Below are 22677 nucleotides of genomic sequence, written 5' to 3'. Positions count from 1 at the left end.
CATCACAGCGCAGTATGCCTCTACAATTTTTACCATAAGCGGTGTTAAATTTGGATAGACGACACACATCTTTGGGTTTTTACCAAATCAAATCCAAAATTTTCTAGAAATTTTGGCCATGAGACACTTTTTGGGGTTTGTATGCATTATGGGTGTAACATTATACCATCGTATATGACAAAAATATCTGACCCTCCACGAATTAGTCTGAATTTTCAGCTAAGAATCCCTTATTTATATGACAAAAGAAATGTCATGTGGAGGGAGTGGAGTGGAGAGGAAGAGAGAACCTACATGCATGTCGTCGATAAATCAAACTAGTGCATTAGATCTAACATTCGGCCCATTCGTAAAAGAATGAAAGACTAGAAGAAATACACTGGGCCAACAACTAAAGCCCATTAAAAGAAGCAATAATTGGAGATGGGAGTTACGGCCACGTAACTTTGACAGAGCAGGGAAAGCTTTATCTTTATGGGACTTTAACCTTTTTTTAGCATATAAAGAGGCTCTATGTAAATTTTCCAAATAATAACTCCGACAATAGTACTACTCTCTCATGCAAATAATTCTGTTTTGGTAACACTAAAGTGGGACTAACTCAACCAACTTAATTTGGTTGTTGAATAAATCACCTCATACAACAAATAAAAACAAAACAAGTATGGTTCCAAAGCCAAAAATAGACGAGTATATATATCTAAAATGTATTCATTGATTACGACAAAAACAGACAACAATGTAATCTTGCCTGAGGTTGGTTGGTCATATGCATTCACGAGTCAAAATTTTCTCATATAGTAGTTGTTTTTTTTTTTTTTTTTTTTTTTGGACAAAATAGTAGTAGTTGTATTATTTATACAACATAAGCCAGAAATGGGAAAAGTTAAAATACAAAAATAATCTAAATTGAGCAACTTTTTTAAACTTTATAGGACCACGTGAAGGAATCTAATGAGTGGACCCTGACGGCACGTTGACTTGGACATAATCGAGTCAAAAGAAACCAAACGGCGCCTAAAAAAGGCTTGAGCCATGGCATTTCCGTAATTACTGATTAATACAAGGGTAAAATAGAAAATTTAAAAGACACTGACGTCACGTGCGAGTCAGGACATGGCACAATTGGCAGACCACAGCAACCAAGTGGTCAAGCTCAAGCTTAGCTCAAAGCTCTCTTCAGGTTTTATGAACCAAACAAAAAACAAAACTTTACCGGAGATGACGACGGAGCAAGCTTTGTTGTCTATGGAAGCGTTACCTCTAGGTTTCAGATTCAGACCAACGGATGAAGAACTCATCAATCATTATCTAAGGTTAAAAATCAACGGCCGTGATTTAGAAGTTAGAGTCATACCTGAGATCGATGTTTGCAAGTGGGAACCATGGGACTTACCTGGTTAGTTAGTTCTCTCTTCTTCTTTTTATGGTTTTGAGAATTGAAAGGTGGAAGCTTTGTGAAATTTTGGATTGTTTTGAGAGTGATGATGATGATAAGGTTTTTAGGGTTTTGTTTGATTGTTTTAGGGCTTTCGGTGATAAAGACGGATGATCAAGAATGGTTCTTTTTTTGTCCTCGTGATCGGAAGTATCCGAGTGGTCATCGTTCTAATAGAGCTACTGATATTGGTTACTGGAAAGCTACTGGGAAAGATCGAACTATTAAGTCTAAGAAGTTGATTATTGGTATGAAGAAGACTCTTGTTTTCTATCGTGGAAGAGCTCCTAGAGGAGAGCGTACTAATTGGATTATGCATGAGTATCGTGCTACTGATAAGGAACTAGATGGTACTGGACCTGGTCAGGTCTGTTTTTTTTTCTTTCTCTTTCTCAATCTACTTATGGTCAATTCTAGCTTCTTGTCTTGCTTTAAGGTAGTCTATGGTTGTGAGGTCTTTGGTTGCTTTATATAGTAAGAAGTTTGTTTCTTGAAATGTCAGTTAATGTTGACTAGTTTAAGTAACTCTACTCTTGGTTAATGATGGTGGTGGCTTTTTGGCTAGTTGGTGTGTGATTTGTTAATACTCTTCTGCTTATATGTTTTTTTTTTGTGTGTGTTTTGTAACAGAATCCGTATGTTTTGTGTCGCTTGTTCCACAAGCCTAGTGATAGTTGTGATCCTTCAAACTGTGAGGAAATAGAGAATGTTAATTCCACTCCTACCACTACTAGATGCTCTCCTGATGACACATCTTCTGAAATGGTCCAAGAAACATCTACATCTGGTGTGCATGCTCTAGATAGATCAGATGATACTGAGAGGTGTTTAAGCGACAAGGGTAATGATGTGAAACCTGATGTTTCAGTGATAAACAATACTTCTGTCAATCATGCTGAAACTTCTCACGCCAAAGACCGTGTTTTGGGAAAAAGCTTAGTAGAGGTAATACTTATTTTTCAGGTGATCTCTGTTTGCACTAAGTATAACATTCTGTATCACAATTTCTCCATCGCTTCCCATCGTTAACCATTTTGTGCTTTCTTCTGGTTTAGGAAAATCACCTTCTAAGGGACATTCCAACTCTTTATGGACCCATCTTAAGTGAGAAATCATATTATCCAGGGCAGTCAAGCATCAGTTTTGCTACATCACACATCGATTCGATGTATTCTAGCGATTTTGGAAACTGTGGTTATGGGCTACATTTTCAGGATGGGGCCTCTGAACAAGATGCATCTTTAACAGATGTCTTGGATGAGGTCTTCCATAACCATAATGAATCCTCTAGTGAAAGGAAAGACTTTGCGATTCCAAATATGATGCATTGGCCTGGAAATACAAGACTGTTGTCTACTGAGTACCCATTTCTCAAAGATTCCGTTGCTTTTTTAGACGGCGGTGCTGATGTTTCCGGCCCACAGGTAACCAGAATGTTTGAGATAGCCTGCATTGTGGGATAGTGATTTGTAAACTGATGATGATTATGGGACTGACCATAGTGTTTCTTCATGTACAGCACTTTGTTCCTGACATTTTAGCTTCCAGATGGGTCAGTGAACACAACCTTGATAGCAAGGAGGTAGTAGAGATTCAATCTTCATCCGGGTCCTCTCGGACCGTGACGCCACTTCATAACAACGTGTTTGGGCAATATGCTTCATCGTCTTATGCAACTATTGATCCATTCAACTATAATGTCAACCAGCCCGAACAATCATCCTTTGAGCTTCATCCCGGTAACATATCTGGGTTCAATGCCAGGTCTCGAGAGAATCAGACAAATCTTGACTCTGTTGTGGACCAAGGCACTGCTCCTAGAAGAATTCGGCTGCAAATCGAACCGCCATTGACACCAGTTATCAACAAGAAAGAGAGAGATGCAGACAACTATGAAGAAGATGAAGTACAATCTGCCATGTCCAAGGTATGATTCAGTCAACAGGCTAGTGTTGTGATCAACCTGGAATGACCTCTCAAATGACCCTTGATGAATCTGCAGGTCGTAGAGGAAGAATCAGCCAATTTAAGTACTCAGGGGACTGCTCAGAGGAGAATCCGCCTGCAGACGAGATTGAGGAAGCCTCTCATAACCATAAACAACAGAGAAAGAGACTCAAACGTTAGAGAAGAAGAAGCAGGCCATCATAGCAAGGTAAGATGTTTCTTTTCGAGTTACATCAAACATCATCTCTATAAGAAAAGCATCTAATATTGACATAAGAGAGAAAAAAAACTCTTAACTAGCATGATTGAAACAATGCGAAATGCAGGAAAAGGGAGATGTGTCATCATCATCATCATCATCATCATCATCATCATCATCATGGCAGAAACAGAAGAAGAGCTTGGTGCAGTATAGTAGTATGGTGATATTAGTGGCGGTGATAGTTGTTTTAGTAGGAGTATGGAAAGAGTCAAGAGATGCCAAATGTAGCTTCTTGTTTCATCAATTAGATTCCTTCAAAGGCATGTTTACTTGATGATATATTGTGCCATTCTCCATGTTCTTTTTGTATAATCAATCATGTGTATCTGTTTTTTCTTTCTTTCTTTTGTAGTGTTGAGTAATGAAGCCAGATTCTCTAGAATCATTAACAAATTAGTTCTCTTTTTTGATTTTTTGCAGTTCACACTTCTTCTCCTTGTGTCCGTCACAATATATTAACGTAATTATTAATGTATTTTATTTTTGTATGTATATAATCAATCGTGTTTAGAAAAAAATATATATAATCTCAAATTTTAAATTCAATGGTCTTATGTAACATAATAAAATATATAAATTATCTCAAACAATACGTAATGTTGATGGAAAAAAAAAAGAAAAAGAAAACATAATTTCACAAAAATGTACAAGAGAGATAAAAAAAAAATGTTGTCCATGCATCACTATTTTAGACCTAATCTTCAGACACATAACCAAATCGACTGACCAATCGTTGTATACAAAAATCTAAACATATCCAACCACATACCAAACTTTAGTTAGAAATTCCCTTCCACAAAAACTAAAAAAATCAATCTATCCTAATTCCTATGTGAATATATAGACGTCGATACTCTTATTAATTATTTTGTGATAGTTTCAAAGTTTTCATCAATGAGATTGCAGTTCACATTAAACGTTCCACAGATTCTGACACATCCGAAATAAGTGCGGTTAAAGAAAAAAATGTTACGGACGTTAGAAATGAAACGCTCCATGTAGTAGGAGTACTAATTAAAAAAAAAAAAAAAAAACTTCTTAAAATGTTGATCTTTATCTTCATAATCAAATCCAAACAATTATCTATATTAGGATTTTGTAATCGCTAATTTAATAATTTATGTCGTTACATTCTTAGGATATGAAGTTTTTTTAATTAAATGACATAAGGAAACAAGATAAAGATCGAACGGATAAACATCATCCGGTTTGTGAGTGGATCCCGCATGATATACAATAAGTGGTGAGGTCCATATCCAATACTATGTGCGTTTTCTACATCTTTCTCAACACTTGTTTCTCTTCTATTTATTATTCAAATTAAACTACACAAAATTTTGGCGCAACGTTACGTAATCTATTTAATTCTAATCCTTTTTTTTTGTTTGTTTAATAAAAGAATAATTCACTCTTATTATAAGATAATAAATTAAGAAAGAGAAAAACCAAGAGCAGGTTTGACCAAAAAAAATACCAAGAGCGGAGAGACAGTAGAAGACACCCCTAGATTCTACTTCTCCTTCTCCAACTACTACTATATATAACTAAATACAATTGTGTAAGAAAACATAGAGAACAAGAGAAATAAGAAGATTCCATTGAAGCTAAAGAAAATCAAGAATGTTGCTAGTGACTTTGATTGCTGAGATGATGAAGGAGTACACGGTGGTGCTCGCCGGACTTTTGGAGCATCTCTTCTCTCAAGCGCCTTTTCCGAGGAGAATCCGACTTCAGATTTTATACTCTCTTCCTTTTCATAGTTCCAATTCATCTCTCCCTCTTCTCCTTCCTTCCCCTCCTCTTTATTCTCGTTCTTCTTGATGTTTATTTTCTTGCTTACTTTGTGAATTTTTTTTACGTGAGCTTTTTTTGTAAATAAGATCTCTTCTACATTAATGCATCCTTTAAAAAACAAAAGAAAAAGTTACTGAGCTTTCTTTTCTTGTATGTATATCCTTTTGTGATTCTTTTTGTTGAATTGTTCTGCTAAAGAAGATTCTTTTGTTAGAAACATCACTAGATTTTGAAACGTGTGAAGAGTTATTTTGTTATGGAGGTGAAATTCATTATTATCGTCGATGGTAGACTTGATCTTGGTCAAAAATTTTGAGAAGAAGACTCTTTTCTAATTAATGCATCTTTTTGTTAAAAAGAACAAAAAATTCTTGAGCTTTGTTGTATAATCTTTTGTTGAATTTATTTACCTGTGAAGTAAAAGTTATCATTATCATTATCATTATCATTATATTTCATTAAAAAAAAAAAAGAAGTTATCATTATCGTAGACTTGATCTTGGTCAAAGAATTGAGAAGAAGACGGTTTTTCTGACGACTCTCTCTAATTTGGTATGATTAAATGAGAGACACCATTTCATTTAGAAGGTCTCAAAACTCCAGTTATGTGATCATGTAATCAAGAGATGTATCCAAAAAGGTGTTTACTCGGTTCCATTGTCGTTTTTACCGATCGAGTCGAGTCAATCCAACGGTCCAACCATATCAATGTTGAGTTCTGGTTACGGGCCAGGGATGCTCCAATTCTACTTGCCTCGGAAAAACAGAATTCGCTATTACTTGTGGTTCGAGAATGATTTACTTTCCTTTAAATTATTGGACTTAATTGGTAGTTGTTTTAATTTTTTTGAAACTTAATTGGTAAGTTAGATGAAAAGTTTTGAATAGGAGATTTTTTCTTTGAGAATATTGCTAAGATTTTAATAATAATCTTTTTCGAAATAAGGGTCTCATTTTTTGTGATAATTCTTATCTAGTTGAATAGTCTCATTTCTCAATCAGAAATAATTAGTTTCATCCAAACATGATTTTGAGTAGGAAATATCTATCCTTTTTCTTTTAACTCTACAAAACCGTCTTTACTATTAATATCGAGACGAAAAGGTATTTCTCCATGTCTACAATTGGCTTAAGCCACACGAGAGTGTGTGCTATTTATTATTCAGGGTAGCTAGGTACATAGGAAATGGCATGGCTCTCTTAGCGATTATTCAGGGTAGCTAGTTTGTCTTTCTCTAAAGGAATATGTTGGTCGAATCCATCTTCTTGTTGTTCCAAACATCTTCATTGTGAGTGAATGTAAATCTCGACCATTCTTTAGGGTTTTCCAAAACATTGATTAGTTCTTTTCAAACACTCTCAAACCTTACTCTTTCAACACCATTTGTCTAAACATTACCAATGACAATGTCGTAGTCTCGGCAGGGCCGGTCCTGTATTATTTGTGACCTAATACAAATTCGAAAATCCGCGCCTCTATATTGAAAAGCAGGACCTCTAACAAGCATGAAAAAAATGACCCTCTATATTTTTAGGTCCCATACACATGTATCATAAGAATGTGTCAAGGACCAGGGCTCGTTTTTTTTTTCATCGTATATCAGACACTTTAAAATATTTCTTACAAAAATCATATACATTACATTTTCAAACCATTGATCAGAGGAAGAATCCATTTCATCCATTGATATTATGTATCACTAATTGATTCACTTTTTGTACTGTTTTTTAATTCAAATTAAAATAGGTTAACAAGAAACTGATCATAAAATTTTTCAAATATGTTCGTGCAAAATTCAAAAGAAAAGAGAAGTACAGGGACCCATATAACAATATTCCGAAAATAAAAGGTTGAAAATGTCAAATCCAAAAGTTTTCGTCCTAATCCGAATTTTTGACAAGAGTAAAACAGAGAAGAGAACGACATCTTTTTTTTGTTTAATAGACTTGACCTCAAGGAAAAAGCTTCGTCCTTTCGCAAACCCAGGGAAGGGGAAGGTGAATAAGCCCTTCCCTTCTTCTTCAACAAGATTCATCATTTCCTTCCTTTCTCCTCCATAGCCATAACCACACAGAGATACAGAGAAGATGAAGCACTACAGTCACGGAATTGATGGTTTACGAAGCGGTCTTTCACCATCCGCTAAACCTTTCGCAATCGGTTCTTCTTCTTCTCCTTCCTTCTCTCTCAAATCTGAACACGAAGATTCTATCTGGGGTGATTATACTTTAGACCTTTCCTTTTTATCCTCTGATGATCAGAGAAGTGGTCTTGATGATGATGATTCGTTATCTAACTTGTCTCGCGATGTGGAGACTAAAAAAGGTATAACACAAAATCTTTGACTCTTATTCTCTTGTTGTTGTTAAGGTCGTGTGTGTGAATTGGGCATAGAGAAAGTGTTAATTTTTGGTGTAAAGAGCTAATTTTGTGAATTTTGCAGAAGGATTGGTTTTGGAGGAGAAGATAGCTAGTTCTGGAAAGGTTTTGGTAAACCCTAATCCAATTTTCTCGAAATTGCCTGAGGTACTGATTAAGCCCTCAAATGTTGCTGGTGATGCAAAGTTGGGTCTGTCCTGTGTCTCTGAGAAATCGTCTACAGAGTCTGATGAAGATGATTCTGAGGAAGATTCTCCTTGTTGGATAGGAATGCATTCTCACAAGAGTCTGGCTTCAGGTGCTAAAGCTGTGGCTTCGAGGCGTTCGACTGATGATCTTAGTGGGTTTCATAGATTGAATCCTTTGGCACCTCAGTTTATACCATCTAATTCTAAGAAGAAAGTTGAAACGGATGGGGAAAAATGTGAAGAGAATAGTTCTTCGTCTTTGAAGAAGTCTCTGTCTTCAACTTTTCCGTCGTCGTCTGGAGAGTTCGATTTAACTGACCCTCCTCCTGAAGATGGAAGAAATGATGCAGCAAAACTGACAAGCATATTGACCCACAATGCAGATAAAATTTTCGGTTTTGTATCTAGTGATAGCGGTTCCAAGACCCTGAGCATTTTGGATTCTAGAAATGAATTCCAACCATCGAAAAGGTTGGATCCTTTAGCCCCTGTTTTTGTTCCCTCTAGTGCAAAACTAAGTCCTTCTGTCCATGAGAAGCAAGGAGCGTTTGAGGCAAATGCACATCCAACTTCTGCTCTTACTTCTTCAGATGATAAGTCACTAAATAAGGTCAAGGTAGCGACATCTTCTGGAGAAGTTGGCCATAGTTTTAAGAGTCGATATGGTGGTCATGATTTGAGTTCGACATCTTCATACAATCCTTGGATTGAATCCAACGTTGGGATTACTGAGTATGCTAAACTAGGAAGCTCCAGCAACAAATCTCAAGGTCAGCGGAGATTGAATCCATTGGCCAGTCAGTTCTCTCTTGCAGATACTAAACCGAAAGCATATGACTACGAGAAAAACCAAACTGCAGATGATTTATCGCTAGTGGTGAATACAACCGGTTTATACATTCCAGCTCGTTATAGGGAGGACCATAATGTTGTAGATGCAGACTTAGCACAATCCTCAGTGTATGTGGAACGTTTCATTCCCAACATGTCACATGGCAGTTCTTCACTTATGTCTCCAAAGGCAGACAGTAACATTGGGTCTACTAAGTGGTTTGCAGTGGAGCCAAATCCTACATTTTCAGTAAAGGGTAATAGAGATCTTAAGCATCCTCTTCCATTTCATGTTGTAGATACTGCAGCGAGTTCATCTACAAGTGATATGAAAGCTTTACCTGGCCCATCTCCAAAAATGGATGTGAAGAAACTACTTACAACGATGCATGGACTGTCAGAGTTACTAACACTTGCACATGGTTCAGAATCTTCAGATTCACCGAATGTGGAAGAGCTTGATCTCATTAACAGTACTGTACAGAATCTCAACTTGTACATCCAAAACAACACTCAGGCTGGGAATCAAAGCGTTGCACAATGCAATTCATATGATCTAAAGCTGTTACCTAACAAGAGTAAGGTATGGTGTTCTAACTGTTTCTATGTATATAAATTGCTAGCTTAAGCCACATGAGATTTCATTATACTTGGAAGCCCATTAGATTCGCCTAGAACATATTTTATTTAAGATCAACAAGAAATATACCATCATGTCTTGTAGAATTTACAAAAATGATATAGTGTTAATGGGTCACCTCTTGTTGTTAATGGGTCACCATGATTCCAAATCCTGTGTATTAGCTATCGATTAGAGACACTCATCAGCTTCCAACGGCAAACAATATGACTGTCGACCTTGATGTGAAAAGGAAGGATAAGTACTCTGTAGTTTCAAGGGAGACGATCCCAGGTTATCGTTCGTATCAATATGGTGCGACCAAAGATAACGGCTTTGGTCAGGTATGGTTTTTGTTCTCCATACTTAAGCTGTGATATTTGGCGTTTAGTAGGAGGTAGACCGTCAGTTTGATAATGTGGGCAGGTTGTGCCTACAAATGGTTACCAACAGAATCATCAAGGGGAGGAGCAGATTAACCAAAATGCACTGTTCTATAAAAGCTTATGGCTCAAGGCTGAAGCAGACAGGTGTTTGATGGTCTACGAGACTTCTCTTTCGAATCCATATCCTTGAAGATATTAGAAAGGTGACATCAAATCATCCATAATTCCCCATCTAAAAATATTTTGAAGGGCAATAACATGTCAGATTGGTAAGGCTTGCCCAAAGTGTGCTTTCGATTTTGCAGGTTGGCATGTAAAATATCAAAGAACAGCCTCAAGATCTCCAATTTCTGGATGGAGACTTTTAAGGCATAAAAATCATTTTCCGAAGAAGTGGCTGACACATGACTAATTGTGCTGAAAGATGAAGTTGGTGCTCCCTTTTTAGAAGTTACCTTTTATTTTACTTATGGTCAATTGGTCATGTCGATTCAAGAGAAATGAACTGATACTATTTTGAATCACTACTGAATAAATTGGTCTTTTTTTCTTATCAGAACCTGGGAACTGTTTGGAGGTGGATCCTTTTGATTGCTGAAGATTGTAATATTTTCTTGTTCTGGTCCTGAATCTTTGATTATGAGATGTATAAACAAACCACTGTTACTCTTTTCTTTACTACTATGTCATCACGCTTTTTGTTATATAGTACCTTTTATCTAACTTAGCTTGCCTATAATGACACCAAATCAAACATACTTTGATCAAAGTAGACACAATCAATAAATGTTCCAAGAAAATAGTAGCTGAGACAAGAAACAATGAAACAAAAGCAAAACGACAGTTGTAGCGGTAGCTCTACTACTACTCAACTCTATGTAGTGAGTTCCATAATGGCTGAAACGATATCTCCATCACTGGCCTTTAGAGCTTTGACGGCTTTGGCCTTAGAGACACCTGCTTGGGTCATAACAAGATCAATGTCTCTGGCTTCAACACCAGTGTCATCAACATCTTCTTCGTCTTCTTCCTCTGCTAGTGGAGCCATAGCAGCAACAGAAGCATCATTACGTAGCATAGATGCCATGTCAGGCATCTTGAACCTCTGAGCAGCCTGAGTTTGTAGCTGAGAGCTCAAATCGTCAATCTTAGCCTCTCCAAAAATGACGTAAGTGTCGGCATTGGGACTCTTGTAAACATCTGGCTTCGAGATAACAAATAACACCTGATATATATGCAACATTAACCTTTGTTGCTTACACAAGAAAATTGCGACATAAAGAGTTTATTGATTGTTAGAAGATTTTACATTCTTGGTTCTTTTGATTGTCACTCTGCTGACATCTGAGACAGGTTTCATCCCAAGCTTTAGAACAGCTTTTCGACTTTTCTTCTCGCTTCTACTTTGCTTTGAATTCTCATTTCCACCTTCTCCTTCACCTACACAACCAAAACATGGATACAAACCCCAAAATCAACAAAGGTTTCTCTTTAAAGAAGTACAAAACATATGCAAAATCGACATCATTATAACCGCGGCGCAATGCTATCGAATTCTTCCATAGAGAAGCAAATTGACATTTTAAGAGCTATATCTCAAGCTTAACCTAGGGCTTTAAGAACCTCAATTTCAACAATTTTCTGATTTTCTACAAACCTCATTTTCATAAACCTAAAAGACAAATCATATCTATATATACTAACGATTTTAGAAACATACATAGACCACTCAAAATCAAATCATGAATCAAAATCAAACGAATATATTCCGGTTAACCGAAATAAATTAAACCGGAAGGAAAAGGAAATGATTAAGAGTACATAACCTTCGACGTCCTCATCGTCTTCGTCGTCGTCTTCTTCCTCTCCGTCTTTCACGTCCTCCACAACAACATCATCTTCCTTCTGTTTCCACCACAAAACAATTCTCAAACTCGACGATAACAACAAATCGGAATAATCGAAGAGAGGAAAAGAAAAAAACGAACCTCGAGTTTCAATTGCTCTTTGATGGATTCAATCTGAGATTTCTCTTCCTCCACAATTGCTCCTGGCATCTTTCTTCTTCTTCTTCTTCTTCTTCTTCTTATTCTTAGCGCAGCGAGAACCAAAAGACCTTCCTTAACAGTGAGTGACAGATGAAACAAATAAAGGAGATAAATGATCCTCTGCTCCGCGGTTCACTGTAACCAAACCCAATTGTTGTCAATTTAAAAGCCCATTGGGCCGCAGTCTCAAAAAACTTTGATTTGTTATTTAGTTGGCGAATATATGTACGTCTCTATATGTCAGAATCAGAATGGTCAACAACAGAAACTATTACGACTTGTTTTAATAGTCTAAAGAAACGAAGCATTCACCAATTTTGACTACAACTCTCAAAAGCTTTGCTTTGGTTCAGCTGGAAAATGGAAGAACAAAATCTATCTTTGTACGCAATGATCCTATCTAGCTGTTCTGTTCTTCCCATGGTTCTCAAGACAGCTATAGATCTTGGTCTCTTCGACATATTAGCCGAATCTGGTCCTTCATCTGCCACTCAGATCGTATCTCTCTTGTCTATTCAGACACGAAAACATCATGATTCAAGCTTGGTCAATCGGATTCTTCGGTTTCTTGCGAGTTACTCCATAGTCACCTGCTCTGTTTCCACTAACCACGATGAGCCATGTGCGGTCTATGGCTTAGCTCCTGTTGCCAAGTACTTCACCAAGAACCAAGCTGGAGGTGGCTCGTTGGCTCCGTTGGTGAACTTGTTTCAGGACAAAGTCGTAATTGATATGTGGTAACTTCATTAACAACATCCTCACTCTTTTTGTCTAAAAACGTTATGATATCTGACTTGTTGTTAATGCAATCTGATGTTGTGTTTAACAAAAAAAAGGTACAACCTCAAAGATTCTGTTCTTGAAGGAGGAATTCCATTCAACAAGACACACGGTTCTAGCGCGGTCGAATTGGTTGGAAGAGACTCAAGATTCAGAGAAGTGTTCCAAAGCTCCATGAAAGGTTTCAATGAAGTTTTCATAGAAGAATTTCTGAAGAATTACAATGGTTTTAATGGTGTGAAGTCGTTGGTTGATGTTGGTGGTGGAGATGGTTCTCTTCTCAGTAGAATCCTCTCTAAGCATACTCACATCATCAAAGCTATTAACTTTGATTTGCCAACTGTTATCAACACGTCACCACCTTCTCCAGGTACACATACAAATTCTTGAATATATAGATTCTGTTGTATAGTAAATGATCTTTAATGTCATAACTTTTTATGGTTGTAGGAATTGAGCATGTTGCTGGAGACATGTTTATAAACATTCCTAAAGGAGAAGTCATTTTCATGAAGGTTAACTTTTTTAAAGCTTTCTCAAAGTCTTAACAGACTCATATACCTAAAAAGCTAACATTTAGGTTTCTTGTGTTTTTGTTACAACTTACAACAGTGGATGCTCCATAGCTGGGACGATGAACATTGCGTGAAGATACTTTCCAACTGTTATCAATCGTTACCGTCAAATGGGAAGGTGATTGTAGTCGATATGGTTATTCCAGAGTTCCCGGGAGACACTCTCTTAGACAGAAGCTTGTTTCAGTTTGAGTTGTTCATGATGAATATGAACCCATCAGGGAAAGAAAGAACAAAGAAAGAATTCGAGATCTTAGCTCGCCTCTCCGGATTTTCTAATGTCCAAGTTCCATTCACATCTCTCTGTTTCTCAGTTGTAGAGTTCCACAAGAACGAGTGATATGTATAATTTTGAATAAAAACGTCTTCTTCAAGATTCACATTTTACAGACTCAGAATCTAAGGGTTCTGTTCCTATTCTACTTGAATAGTTACATGATTGATTTTATGCTCTCTCTTAATACACTTAATCACCTTGTCAATAACCGCGTTTGTGTCTACCTCGGGGTACGGTTGATCCTAACATGTGAAGCTAAAGAAACTTTGTCGACGGTGATCGACCAAACATGAAGCTCATGGACCGCCGTTACTTCATCTATGTTGCATATACCCGCGGAGAGTCTACTACAATCGATCTCTCTAGGAGCAGTCTCCATCAGGATGTCAAGTAACTTTCGCGTGGTACTCTAGGTTCTTATCACCGCCAGTACAAAGAAGATGAGTCATGAGTGTACAGATCATATCGAGGATCTCCATTTTTGGCTTCCACCAGATAAATTCCAGCACTTATCATCACTCCAAAACTCTGGATTAAATCTCCAATTACATGAAGATACTCTCCTTGTACATTAATATTCATCGCTCCTCCGTCGGTTCCTGCATCCTAGGTATGGTGATCATGATCATGAGAGTGTCCGTGATGATCATGGCCAAGAACGAATAACATTACTAAGTCTATGATGACTCCAAAACATGCCGCTCAAAACATTAGAGATCCTTTGATTTCTCTGTTCTTGTGGAAGAGTCTTATGATTGCCTCACTCACAATCCACACATTAAGAGCCCAAGTAAGCAAGATTGAAGCAAGATTCGCAAGAATCTCGATTCTGAAGTATCCGAAGCTTCTTCTTGGTGTTGCTTCCCACCTTGAAGCGTATAGGGAAAATAAGGAGATGTCAAAGCAAACAACATCTGAGAGTTGATGTGCCGCGTCCGTTAGAACTGCAAGGCTATGCGATTTGATGCCGCCAACTATCTCAATGCTCATAAAGATTAAGCATAGGATTATGACAGTAGATAGCTTCTTCTTGGACACTGACAGATCCTCAGTGTACTCAGCTCCATAAAATCCACAAGGGATCTCTCCACATGTCTTCTTGATCCTCTCTGTCTCTGTAGTAGTTTCTCTGAGGATTTCAATCTCTCGTTCAACTGTTTGGATCTCCATAGCGATGAAAGAAAAACAGAGAAACTGAACCTAGTTTGGTGTGTGTTGAGAGAGAAAGAAGCAAAGTATAAATCTGTTTATATGGAGGGCATTTCGATTATATAACTCACAGTTTGATGATGCTATTTCTTGAGCAAAACGTAACTCAGTTTCTCTTTGATAACATGACAATTTGGTGATGCTACTTCTTGATGAGCATAAACGTAACCAGTTAGAGTTCAGTGTGATTCTGTTTTGATAGCATGACAAATTTGATCATGTTAGTTTTCTGACGACAAAAAGCCTACGTTTCCGGCCTCAGGTTATTTGGCCCTGAGTTTGAAACTGCTATAAGCAGAATCCTATCGAGCTCCTCTGTTGTTCTCATGGTTCTTAAGACAGCCATAGATCTTGGTCTCTACTGACATATTGGCCGAATCTGTCTCTTCCTCTGCTCCTTAGATCGCGTCTCTCTTGTCTAATCAAACACAAAAATATCATGATTCAAGCTTGGTCAATCAGATTCTTCGATTTCTTGCGAGCAACTCCTTAGTCACCTGCTCTGTTCCCACTGGCCACGGTGTGCCATGTGCGGTCTATGGCTTAGCTTCTGTTGCTAAGTACTTCACCAAGAACCAAGATGGTGGCGGTTGCTCGTTGGAGGTGTTGAGGGAAAAAGAGTTTGCACCAGTGAAGAACGCAAACGAGTCAAATTTCGATACACCAGAAAGTGCAAGGCTCTTGGTTCTAAAGGATGGTCGATTTCTAACATATTATGTGCCTTTATATGCAACTGGTAACTCTAAAAAACAAACTGTCAATGAGAAGTGTCATACTCATATCCAAAATAACTAGACCCAATGATATAATAAATATAATGAAGACAACTTTAGTCATGGCTCTGACTTAAAAAAAAAACTTAATTTAAAACTTCTTTGATAACTTGAGTTTTACAGAGAGTATACAACACTTGTATCAAATAGAGGGCTTTTAGCTGACTTGGGGAGCAAGGGAAGCAATAAGGTTTTGAAACCTGCAGATTCTAAAAATCAAACGTAGGACGACCTTGTTGCAAGTGAGCAACGGTTCTAACTTAATGATCTTCTTTAGATGGTGTTGATGTGCTCGTGGGTTTGCACTTCTGTTCTGGTTTGCTTATAGATGTTGCAGCATAAAATGCATAAACACCAAAATGCTAAACCAACATAGTGATAAAAGCTTACACGAAACCTGTAAAGGAGAAGTGTCGCACTTACTGGTTTTGACACCTGTAAATTCATCATCATCTAAAAGACGCTGAGCTTTAAATTTGCTAATGCCCCCAAGAGTACGAAGATCTTGTTGCGGTTGAGCAACAGTAATTTCATCATCATCATCAAGATACAGAGCATTAAATTTGTTAATGCTCTCAAACGTAGGACGAAATTGTTGCTGGTAAGCAATGGTCCTCACTTGATGATCTTTTTTAGACGATGTTGATGTCCACCCTTGATGATCTTCTCTAGATGATGTTTCTGTGCATGTGGGTTTTGGCTTCTGTTCTGGTGGGCTTATATAAGTCGCAGCATAAGTTTTCTTCATAACATCAAACTTAAGATCCTCTACATGGTCTACGAAGGCGTAAACTAGATTCTTACTATCAAACACTTCATGGTTACCATGGATTTCAACGCGTTGGAAAGTTTTTCTTTCGGGATTAACGTAGAAAACATAAAACGGTTTAGATGTTAACTTCTTGACAAAAACAATATCACCTTTAGCTGTCACTCCAGCAACGGAATAGTAGTAGGAATTCTCCGGCAAAGGGTGGACATATTTGGACCATTCCTGTTTCTCGACATCCTCTAGAACCCACATACACAACTCAACGGTACACCTTCCACTGACGGTATCATACTTCCAAATAATCGCACCTAATTTACCCTTGTACCTTATCAATTCAGGCAAACCACAAAAGCAATTTGTATCAATAAATTTGAATTTCTCAGACCTAACATCAAAGCAACATATCACATACGCTCCATGATCAGTTGGGTGAGCTAAGTAATACAAAACCCCATTGACGCATATTTCTTCCCGAAAAGGCACATGGGCTAAGGGACAGTGGATCTTCCTCCACCTCATTTTTCCAGGTCCTAATGTCAGAATATGGTGAACGTATCCATTCTTATAATATTTATGGTTAATGCGCAATACCTTGAATTGCTTGTCAATCGGATCAAACCCTAAGAAGCTTCTCACCTCTTTGTACGTTATCCGTTGTAAGATCGCATATTTTCCCGTGATAGGGTTACATATCACACGGAATTCACACATCTGCATACTAGGGAAATAGATCAAACCAGAAACATAGCTACAATTGGTTCTGCCTAGGTCTTGAGAGAACTTCATATGAAAATCGGCGGTTACTAAAAGAGATGACTTCCCAAAAATATTTTGACACTGAGGCGACGAGAAGAAGAGCCACTCACCCTCTCTTTTGACCCCAAATAAGAGACGTGGATGATCTGAGGACCTGGTTAAGAACAACTCGGTGAAATTTGGGCGGCCAAGCATGGACTTCCATAGCTTCGACACGCAACGACACCTCCCGATGGACTTTGCGGACAATCTCGAGAATATCTCGAGAATGAGATCAGTCGGGATGGAGTCTAAATTTTCTCCTCTACTCATTATCGTTGTATCTGCTGATTACAAATCGCAGAGACGGTGTAAAATGGAGAATCTCTTGAAAGTTCTAACTAATTAAGATGATGTTAATTAACCTCGCATGGAGAGGAAAGTGGATTTGAACCTATTTATAGTCAAAGCTAATATAAGAGGGACTACCATTAAAAATAAAGAAAAAAGTTATAAAAAAAACAATCTTATTTGATTCAAAATTTATGAGAAGTCTTCTCTCTTCTAAACATTAACACATGTCTTTTGTAAGTGATTCCCATTTAATTTTTACAAATTTTCTCCTCTACTCATTATCATTTAATTTTTGGAGAGTGTTCCTTTCGGATTGAAATAGAAAACATAAAACAGTTTATACTATTGGGGAATATATGGACTCATGTGTAATTAACATACTCTTAAGTTATAGTTTGTAATATTAGACTTTGTATTAGGTTAACTCATGTGTATATAAGGCAAAGCCTTAAGATGATTATCGATAAGAAACCTTTAATACCAAACTAGGTCTTCTTGACATGGTATCAGAGCCTAACCTAAAATTTTAGGTCATACGATCCTTTGTTACTTCTCTTTTCAATTCTACTTCTCTCTTTGACCTTAGTATCTTCGATAAATTCGTATCAAGATACTCTCTATTACTCTAAAACATGACTGGCGGATTACCTACAGATGGATCTGATGATTCTTCGGTGACTAAAAACACTCCTACACGGCCAGAACTGACACGAAGAAGGATTGATCCGTACGATCTCTCCTCTGGAGATAATCCAGGTTCAGTTATCTCGCAGCCACAATTGCGAGGGTCAAATTATGATGAGTGGGCGTTGAACATACGGCTTGCGTTAAGGGCAAGAAAGAAGTTTGGCTTTGCGGATGGTTCGATAATCAAACCGGCGGAGGTCCGAGGATTCTGATGATCTTGAAGATTGGTGGGCGAATAACGCCATGGTTGTTTCTTGGATCAAACTCACGGTGGCGCCGGATCTGAGCAGCTCGTTGTCTCACCATGAAGTGGCTCACGATTTATGGACTCACATTCAGAAGAGGTTCTCGGTGAAGAATGGACAGAGAGTTCAAAGACTCAAAACAGAGCTTGCTAATTGTCAACAGAAAGGTGTAGCCGTGGAAGCATACTATGGGAAGCTCACAAAATTGTGGACAAGCCTCTCGGATTTCCAGCGAGCAAAAACTGTGGAGGAGATTGCAAAAGAACGGGAAGAGGATAAACTCCACCAGTTTTTAATGGGTCTCGACGAGACTCTGTTTGGGGCTGTCAAGTCCTCTTTGCTTTCTCGGGATCCCTTACCTTCACTTGATGAGGCGTATCAAGTGGTTACTCAAGATGAGGAATTAAAGAGGTCAAGTCGGCTTCTGGAAGAATGTAATGAAGGGGCTAGCTTTGCGGTACAAACTCTGTCTCGTCCTCAACAACAAAGTGTGCTTCGTGATCCGTCTGCGGTGTGTACAAGTTGCGGTAGGACTGGACACTTTGCTGAGAATTGCTTTCGCAAGATTGGATACCCCTGGTGGTGGGGTGACAGACCTCGTTCAAAGACTCCTAATACACAACAAGGAGCTTCGGGCAGCTCTAATGGTGATCGTCGAGTGGCGACAATGACTCAAGCAGCACCAAAACGGAGTGAACCAGCTCAAGTAAACCAAGTGGTGACATCGACGCCTCCATTTGCTGCAAACTCTGTCATTACGGAAGCTGACCGTGTTGGTGTGACGGGATTAAATGATCAACAGTGGAAAGCTTTGAAAAAGATGTTCAAGGAAAGGAACTCGGCAGCATCGGAATGTCTTTCGGGTAAGCATTTTATCGAATCATGGGTTATTGATACATGAGCTTCTAATCACATGACGGGAAGCATTGAATTTCTAGTTGACGTATGTGATATGGCTCCGGTTTTTATTAAATTGCCTGACGGGAGATTTACTAAATCAAATAAACATGGGAAAATTTATCTTGGTTCTCATCTTCAGCTGTCAAGAGTGTTTTTTGTGGATAGCCTGCAATGTCATCTTATATCCGTATCTCAGTTGACTAGGGATAGAGGTTGTATCTTCCAGCTAACTGATAGGCTTTGTGTTGTTCAGGACCGCATCACACAGATGCTGATTGGAGCAGGTGAACAGCTTAATGGACTCTATTTTTTTAGGGGCGTGGAAGTTGCAGCGCATACACAAGTCATGGACGGGCTACCTAATGATGTGTGGCATAGGCGTTTGGGTCATCCTTCCTCTAAAGTCATGGAGATGTTGAAGCTATCTGATAGTACTAGTAGTAGTTGCTTTGATTTTAAGTCTTGTGACGTTTGTATTCGTGCAAAACAGACAAGAGATCCCTTTCCTTTGAGTATTAATAAGACATCTGCAGGTTTTGAATTAATTCATTGCGACTTATGGGGTCCTTATCGGACGACTGCGATTTGTGGTTCTCGATTTTTTCTCACTATTGTTGACGACCATTCCCGAGCTGTATGGATTTATTTGTTGCCATCTAAGTCACACACGACATCTACACTTCGTGATTTCGTATCACTCATAGAACGTCAATTTGATGCAAAAATAAAGACGATTCGAAGTGATAATGGTGCCGAATTTATCAGTCTAGGTAGTTTCTTTCGGGAGAAAGGAATTATTCATGAGACTTCTTGTGTTGGAACGCCTCAACAAAATGGTCGTGTAGAGAGGAAGCATCGGCATATACTTAACGTCGCACGTGCTTTACGTTTTCAAGCCAATCTCCCGGTGAATTTTTGGAGCTTTTGTGCTCTTACTGCTGGATATTTGATCAACCGCACACCATCAGCGGTTCTTAATGGAAAAACTCCATTTAAGATACTTTATGATCGGACTCCACCGATGAATCATCTACGGGTTCTTGGTTGCCTCTGTTATGTACATAATCAAAGACGTGACGGTGACAAATTCGCTTCTAGGAGCAATAAATCCGTATTTATTGGTTATCCCTTTGGGAAAAAGGGTTGGAAGGTATATAATCTTGAGACTGGTGTCATTTCAGTTTCTAGAGATGTTATCTTTATGGAAACAGAGTTTACTTATGCTACAGGAACTCATGTTTCGACGCCTAAGTTGACAACTACCCCATTCATACATCGAGAACGTGAAGAAGATGACTTTCTCGATGCATTTGATTCTCCATTTGGCCTGACTTCGACTTCACCATTGTTGTCTTCTTCAAGTGATGATGCTGCCATTACACCACTTGCGACTGCTCCGTCTGCTTTGTCTACTCCGTCTAAATCACCACCGCTTCTAGATATCTTGTCTTCGGTTCCGGATTCCTCACCGTCTTCTCCGGTTTCTGTCGCAAACACACCAGACTTACCTTCTCCTCCAACGTCTTCATCATCAACTTCGGCGTCCTCTGTTTCTGATGAGATGGTGGATACGGCTGCGGAAGTAAATTTTGGCGAGGAGGAAGCTCCGATGGGTAAGGGTTGCAGACAAAAGTTTGCGTCGGTGAAACTACAAGACTATGTTACAAACACAACACACTTGGAGTCTGATGGTGATTTTTTGGATGAGAGTTGGTATCCAATTGAAAATTATGTGGACTGCGATAGATTTTCAGAAAATCACAGAGCATTTCTTGCAGCCATTACGGCTGGAGTGATTCCTCAAACTTATGCTGAAGCTTTTCTTGATGAAAATTGGCGAAATGCAGTTCGCAGTGAGATTGATGCTCTTGAAGACAATGGTACATGGACTGTTGAGAGTTTACCTCAAGGAAAGAAGGCTCTTGGTTGCAAATGGGTTTTCACTCTTAAATACAAAGCGGATGGCACGTTGGAGAGATATAAAGCAAGACTTGTTGTTCTTGGCAACAATCAAACCGAAGGTCTTGATTATAAAGAAACTTTCGCTCCGGTATGCAAAATGGTCACAGTGAGATCGTTTCTTGAAGTCTCTGTTGCTCGTGATTGGGAGGTACATCAGATGGATGTCCATAATGCCTTCCTTCATGGAGATTTAGAAGAACAAGTCTTTATTCGATTTCCTCCGGGTTTTCGGACTGATGACAAGTCTCAAGTATGTCGATTACATAAATCTCTCTATGGACTCAAGCAAGCTCCTCGGTGTTGGTTCGCAAAACTCACAACAACTCTACAAGACTATGGTTTTGAGCAGTCCTACTCCGACTACTCTTTGTTTACTATGACAGAAGCTAATGGTGATTTGCGTCTCCATCTTTTAGTCTATGTTGATGCATGATTTGATAATATCGGGCAGCTCATTGGAAATTATGGAAGAGTTTAAAAAGTATTTGAGCTCTTGCTTTCATATGAAGGATCTTGGCGTGTTGAAATATTTTTTGGGAATTGAGGTGGCTCGTAACTCTTCGGGAATGTACTTATGCCAGCGCAAGTATACTCTTGATATAATCTCGGAGACAGGGCTTCTTGGAGCTAGACCGGCTACCCATCCAATTGAACAAAATCATCAACTAGCTTTGGCTACGGGTGATTATATTACGGATCCTCTTCGATATCGACGCTTGGTGGGTCGACTTATCTATCTTGGGGTCACGCGACCTGACATATCTTATGCTATCCATACATTATCTCAATTTATGCATGCCCCAAAGGTGGAACATTGGGAGGCTGCGGTTCGCGTGGTCCGCTACTTGAAAAGTAATCCTGGACAAGGAATACTTCTTCACGCAGATTCTGATCTTTCTCTTGTTGCTTGGTGTGATGCTGACCATTCGAGTTGTCTCATGACACGTCGTTCTCTTACGGCTTGGTTTATACAACTTGGTGGTTCTCCGATTTCGTGGAAAACAAGAAAACAGGAGACCGTTGCGAGATCTTCAGCGGAGGCTGAATATCGGTCTATGGCCGATACTGTTAGTGAAATATTGTGGTTGCGTGAGCTACTGACTACATTGGGCGTAGATTGTTCTGCTCCTATTCCGCTGTTTTGTGATAATCAATCGGCTATTTACCTTAGTCTCAACCCGGTGTTTCATGAACGTACGAAGCATGTTGCACGAGATTGTCATTTCATACGTGATGAAATTGTTCGTGGTGTTGTCGTTCCTAAACATGTTCCGACTGAGTTGCAACTTGCGGATATTTTCACAAAGGCTCTTGGGCGTAAAGAGTTTGACGCATTCATTCTCAAGTTGGGTATTTGTGACCTCCATACTCCAACTTGAGGGGGGGGTATTGGGGAATATATGGACTCATGTGTAATTAACATACTCTTAAGTTATAGTTTGTAATATTAGACTTTGTATTAGGTTAACTCATGTGTATATAAGGCAAAGCCTTAAGATGATTATCGATAAGAAA

The 22677-nt window shown here is 38.6% G+C and overlaps 7 protein-coding genes across 11 annotated transcripts; 5 read left to right on the top strand and 2 right to left on the bottom strand.

Annotated features, from left to right (window-relative positions):
* LOC9329814 (NAC domain-containing protein 14) lies at nt 1–4076 on the top strand. The gene is made up of 7 exons (XM_002893707.2): nt 1–1399; nt 1528–1805; nt 2069–2383; nt 2494–2862; nt 2958–3365; nt 3441–3593; nt 3712–4076. The coding sequence occupies exons 1-7, from the start codon at nt 1117–1119 to the stop codon at nt 3919–3921; spliced, it is 2016 nt and encodes a 671-aa protein (XP_002893753.2). The 5' UTR covers nt 1–1116; the 3' UTR covers nt 3922–4076.
* Nucleotides 4077–5156: 1080 nt separating this feature from the next.
* LOC9329813 lies at nt 5157–5586 on the top strand. Its single transcript, XM_002893706.2, has one exon. The coding sequence runs from the start codon at nt 5268–5270 to the stop codon at nt 5466–5468; it is 201 nt and encodes a 66-aa protein (XP_002893752.1). The 5' UTR covers nt 5157–5267; the 3' UTR covers nt 5469–5586.
* Nucleotides 5587–7367: 1781 nt separating this feature from the next.
* LOC9327089 lies at nt 7368–10568 on the top strand. 4 transcript variants are annotated; one of them, XR_002329110.1, is made up of 6 exons: nt 7368–7767; nt 7886–9423; nt 9645–9803; nt 9913–10048; nt 10151–10274; nt 10403–10568. XR_002329110.1 is itself a non-coding variant. In XM_021010951.1 (5 exons), the coding sequence occupies exons 1-4, from the start codon at nt 7530–7532 to the stop codon at nt 10033–10035; spliced, it is 2085 nt and encodes a 694-aa protein (XP_020866610.1). In that variant the 5' UTR covers nt 7369–7529; the 3' UTR covers nt 10036–10048; nt 10151–10568. The 4 variants fall into 4 exon arrangements, 2 of the variants coding, with proteins under 2 accessions (XP_002893751.2, XP_020866610.1); XR_002329109.1 differs by having other exon boundaries at nt 7369–7767; nt 9886–10048; XM_021010951.1 differs by having other exon boundaries at nt 7369–7767; nt 9886–10048; nt 10151–10568.
* A 16-nt stretch (nt 10569–10584) lies between these two features.
* On the bottom strand, nt 10585–12043 carry LOC9329812 (nascent polypeptide-associated complex subunit alpha-like protein 5). The gene is made up of 4 exons (XM_021010953.1): nt 11834–12043; nt 11672–11750; nt 11155–11285; nt 10585–11070 (listed from the first exon to the last, which is right to left on the bottom strand). The coding sequence occupies exons 1-4, from the start codon at nt 11900–11902 to the stop codon at nt 10720–10722; spliced, it is 630 nt and encodes a 209-aa protein (XP_020866612.1). The 5' UTR covers nt 11903–12043; the 3' UTR covers nt 10585–10719.
* Nucleotides 12044–12097: 54 nt separating this feature from the next.
* LOC9327088 (flavone 3'-O-methyltransferase 1) lies at nt 12098–13709 on the top strand. Of its 2 annotated transcripts, none has more exons than XM_002893704.2 (4): nt 12098–12630; nt 12730–13043; nt 13124–13188; nt 13286–13709. In XM_002893704.2, exons 1-4 carry the CDS (start codon nt 12254–12256, stop codon nt 13586–13588), a joined length of 1059 nt encoding a protein of 352 aa, XP_002893750.1. In that variant the 5' UTR covers nt 12098–12253; the 3' UTR covers nt 13589–13709. The 2 variants fall into 2 exon arrangements, with proteins under 2 accessions (XP_002893750.1, XP_020866611.1); XM_021010952.1 differs by having other exon boundaries at nt 13254–13419.
* LOC9327087 (putative F-box protein At1g33020) lies at nt 13598–17426 on the bottom strand. Its single transcript, XM_021010954.1, is given in 4 exon segments — nt 13598–13758; nt 13761–13837; nt 15814–15820; nt 15905–17426. Coding segments are annotated over 4 exon segments (1623 nt in total). The 5' UTR covers nt 17348–17426; the 3' UTR covers nt 13598–13662.
* A 434-nt stretch (nt 17427–17860) lies between these two features.
* Nucleotides 17861–20380, top strand: LOC110224991. Its single transcript, XM_021013351.1, has 2 exons — nt 17861–19163; nt 19454–20380. The coding sequence occupies exons 1-2, from the start codon at nt 18299–18301 to the stop codon at nt 19486–19488; spliced, it is 900 nt and encodes a 299-aa protein (XP_020869010.1). The 5' UTR covers nt 17861–18298; the 3' UTR covers nt 19489–20380.
* The last annotated feature ends 2297 nt before the right edge of the window (nt 20381–22677 follow it).

The sequence above is a fragment of the Arabidopsis lyrata genome (assembly GCF_000004255.2).
Source record: "Arabidopsis lyrata subsp. lyrata unplaced genomic scaffold ARALYscaffold_1, whole genome shotgun sequence".
Lineage (NCBI taxonomy): Eukaryota > Viridiplantae > Streptophyta > Magnoliopsida > Brassicales > Brassicaceae > Arabidopsis > Arabidopsis lyrata.
The sequence above is the reverse complement of the archived record's forward strand: the minus strand, read 5'-3'. Positions and strand labels throughout refer to the sequence as shown.

What these genes read in the sequence shown, in the direction of transcription:
- LOC9329814 (XM_002893707.2), top strand. Translation starts at nt 1,117, where the DNA reads ATGGCACAATTGGCAGACCACAGCAACCAAGTGGTCAAGCTCAAGCTT. An exon ending in GGAACCATGGGACTTACCTG is followed by an intron (nt 1,400 to 1,527) that starts GTTAGTTAGTTC and finishes TGATTGTTTTAG; the next exon opens with GGCTTTCGGTGATAAAGACG. An exon ending in TACAATCTGCCATGTCCAAG is followed by an intron (nt 3,366 to 3,440) that starts GTATGATTCAGT and finishes ATGAATCTGCAG; the next exon opens with GTCGTAGAGGAAGAATCAGC.
- LOC9329813 (XM_002893706.2), top strand. Translation starts at nt 5,268, where the DNA reads ATGTTGCTAGTGACTTTGATTGCTGAGATGATGAAGGAGTACACGGTG.
- LOC9327089 (XM_021010951.1), top strand. Translation starts at nt 7,530, where the DNA reads ATGAAGCACTACAGTCACGGAATTGATGGTTTACGAAGCGGTCTTTCA. An exon ending in CGATGTGGAGACTAAAAAAG is followed by an intron (nt 7,768 to 7,885) that starts GTATAACACAAA and finishes TGAATTTTGCAG; the next exon opens with AAGGATTGGTTTTGGAGGAG. An exon ending in AAGATAACGGCTTTGGTCAG is followed by an intron (nt 9,804 to 9,885) that starts GTATGGTTTTTG and finishes TAATGTGGGCAG; the next exon opens with GTTGTGCCTACAAATGGTTA.
- LOC9329812 (XM_021010953.1), bottom strand. Translation starts at nt 11,902, where the DNA reads ATGCCAGGAGCAATTGTGGAGGAAGAGAAATCTCAGATTGAATCCATC. An exon ending in AAGAGCAATTGAAACTCGAG is followed by an intron (nt 11,751 to 11,833) that starts GTTCGTTTTTTT and finishes TGGTGGAAACAG; the next exon opens with AAGGAAGATGATGTTGTTGT. An exon ending in CAATCAAAAGAACCAAGAAT is followed by an intron (nt 11,071 to 11,154) that starts GTAAAATCTTCT and finishes CATATATATCAG; the next exon opens with GTGTTATTTGTTATCTCGAA.
- LOC9327088 (XM_002893704.2), top strand. Translation starts at nt 12,254, where the DNA reads ATGGAAGAACAAAATCTATCTTTGTACGCAATGATCCTATCTAGCTGT. An exon ending in AAAGTCGTAATTGATATGTG is followed by an intron (nt 12,631 to 12,729) that starts GTAACTTCATTA and finishes AACAAAAAAAAG; the next exon opens with GTACAACCTCAAAGATTCTG. An exon ending in GAGAAGTCATTTTCATGAAG is followed by an intron (nt 13,189 to 13,285) that starts GTTAACTTTTTT and finishes AACTTACAACAG; the next exon opens with TGGATGCTCCATAGCTGGGA.
- LOC110224991 (XM_021013351.1), top strand. Translation starts at nt 18,299, where the DNA reads ATGGTTGTTTCTTGGATCAAACTCACGGTGGCGCCGGATCTGAGCAGC. An exon ending in AGCATCGGAATGTCTTTCGG is followed by an intron (nt 19,164 to 19,453) that starts GTAAGCATTTTA and finishes TGTGTTGTTCAG; the next exon opens with GACCGCATCACACAGATGCT.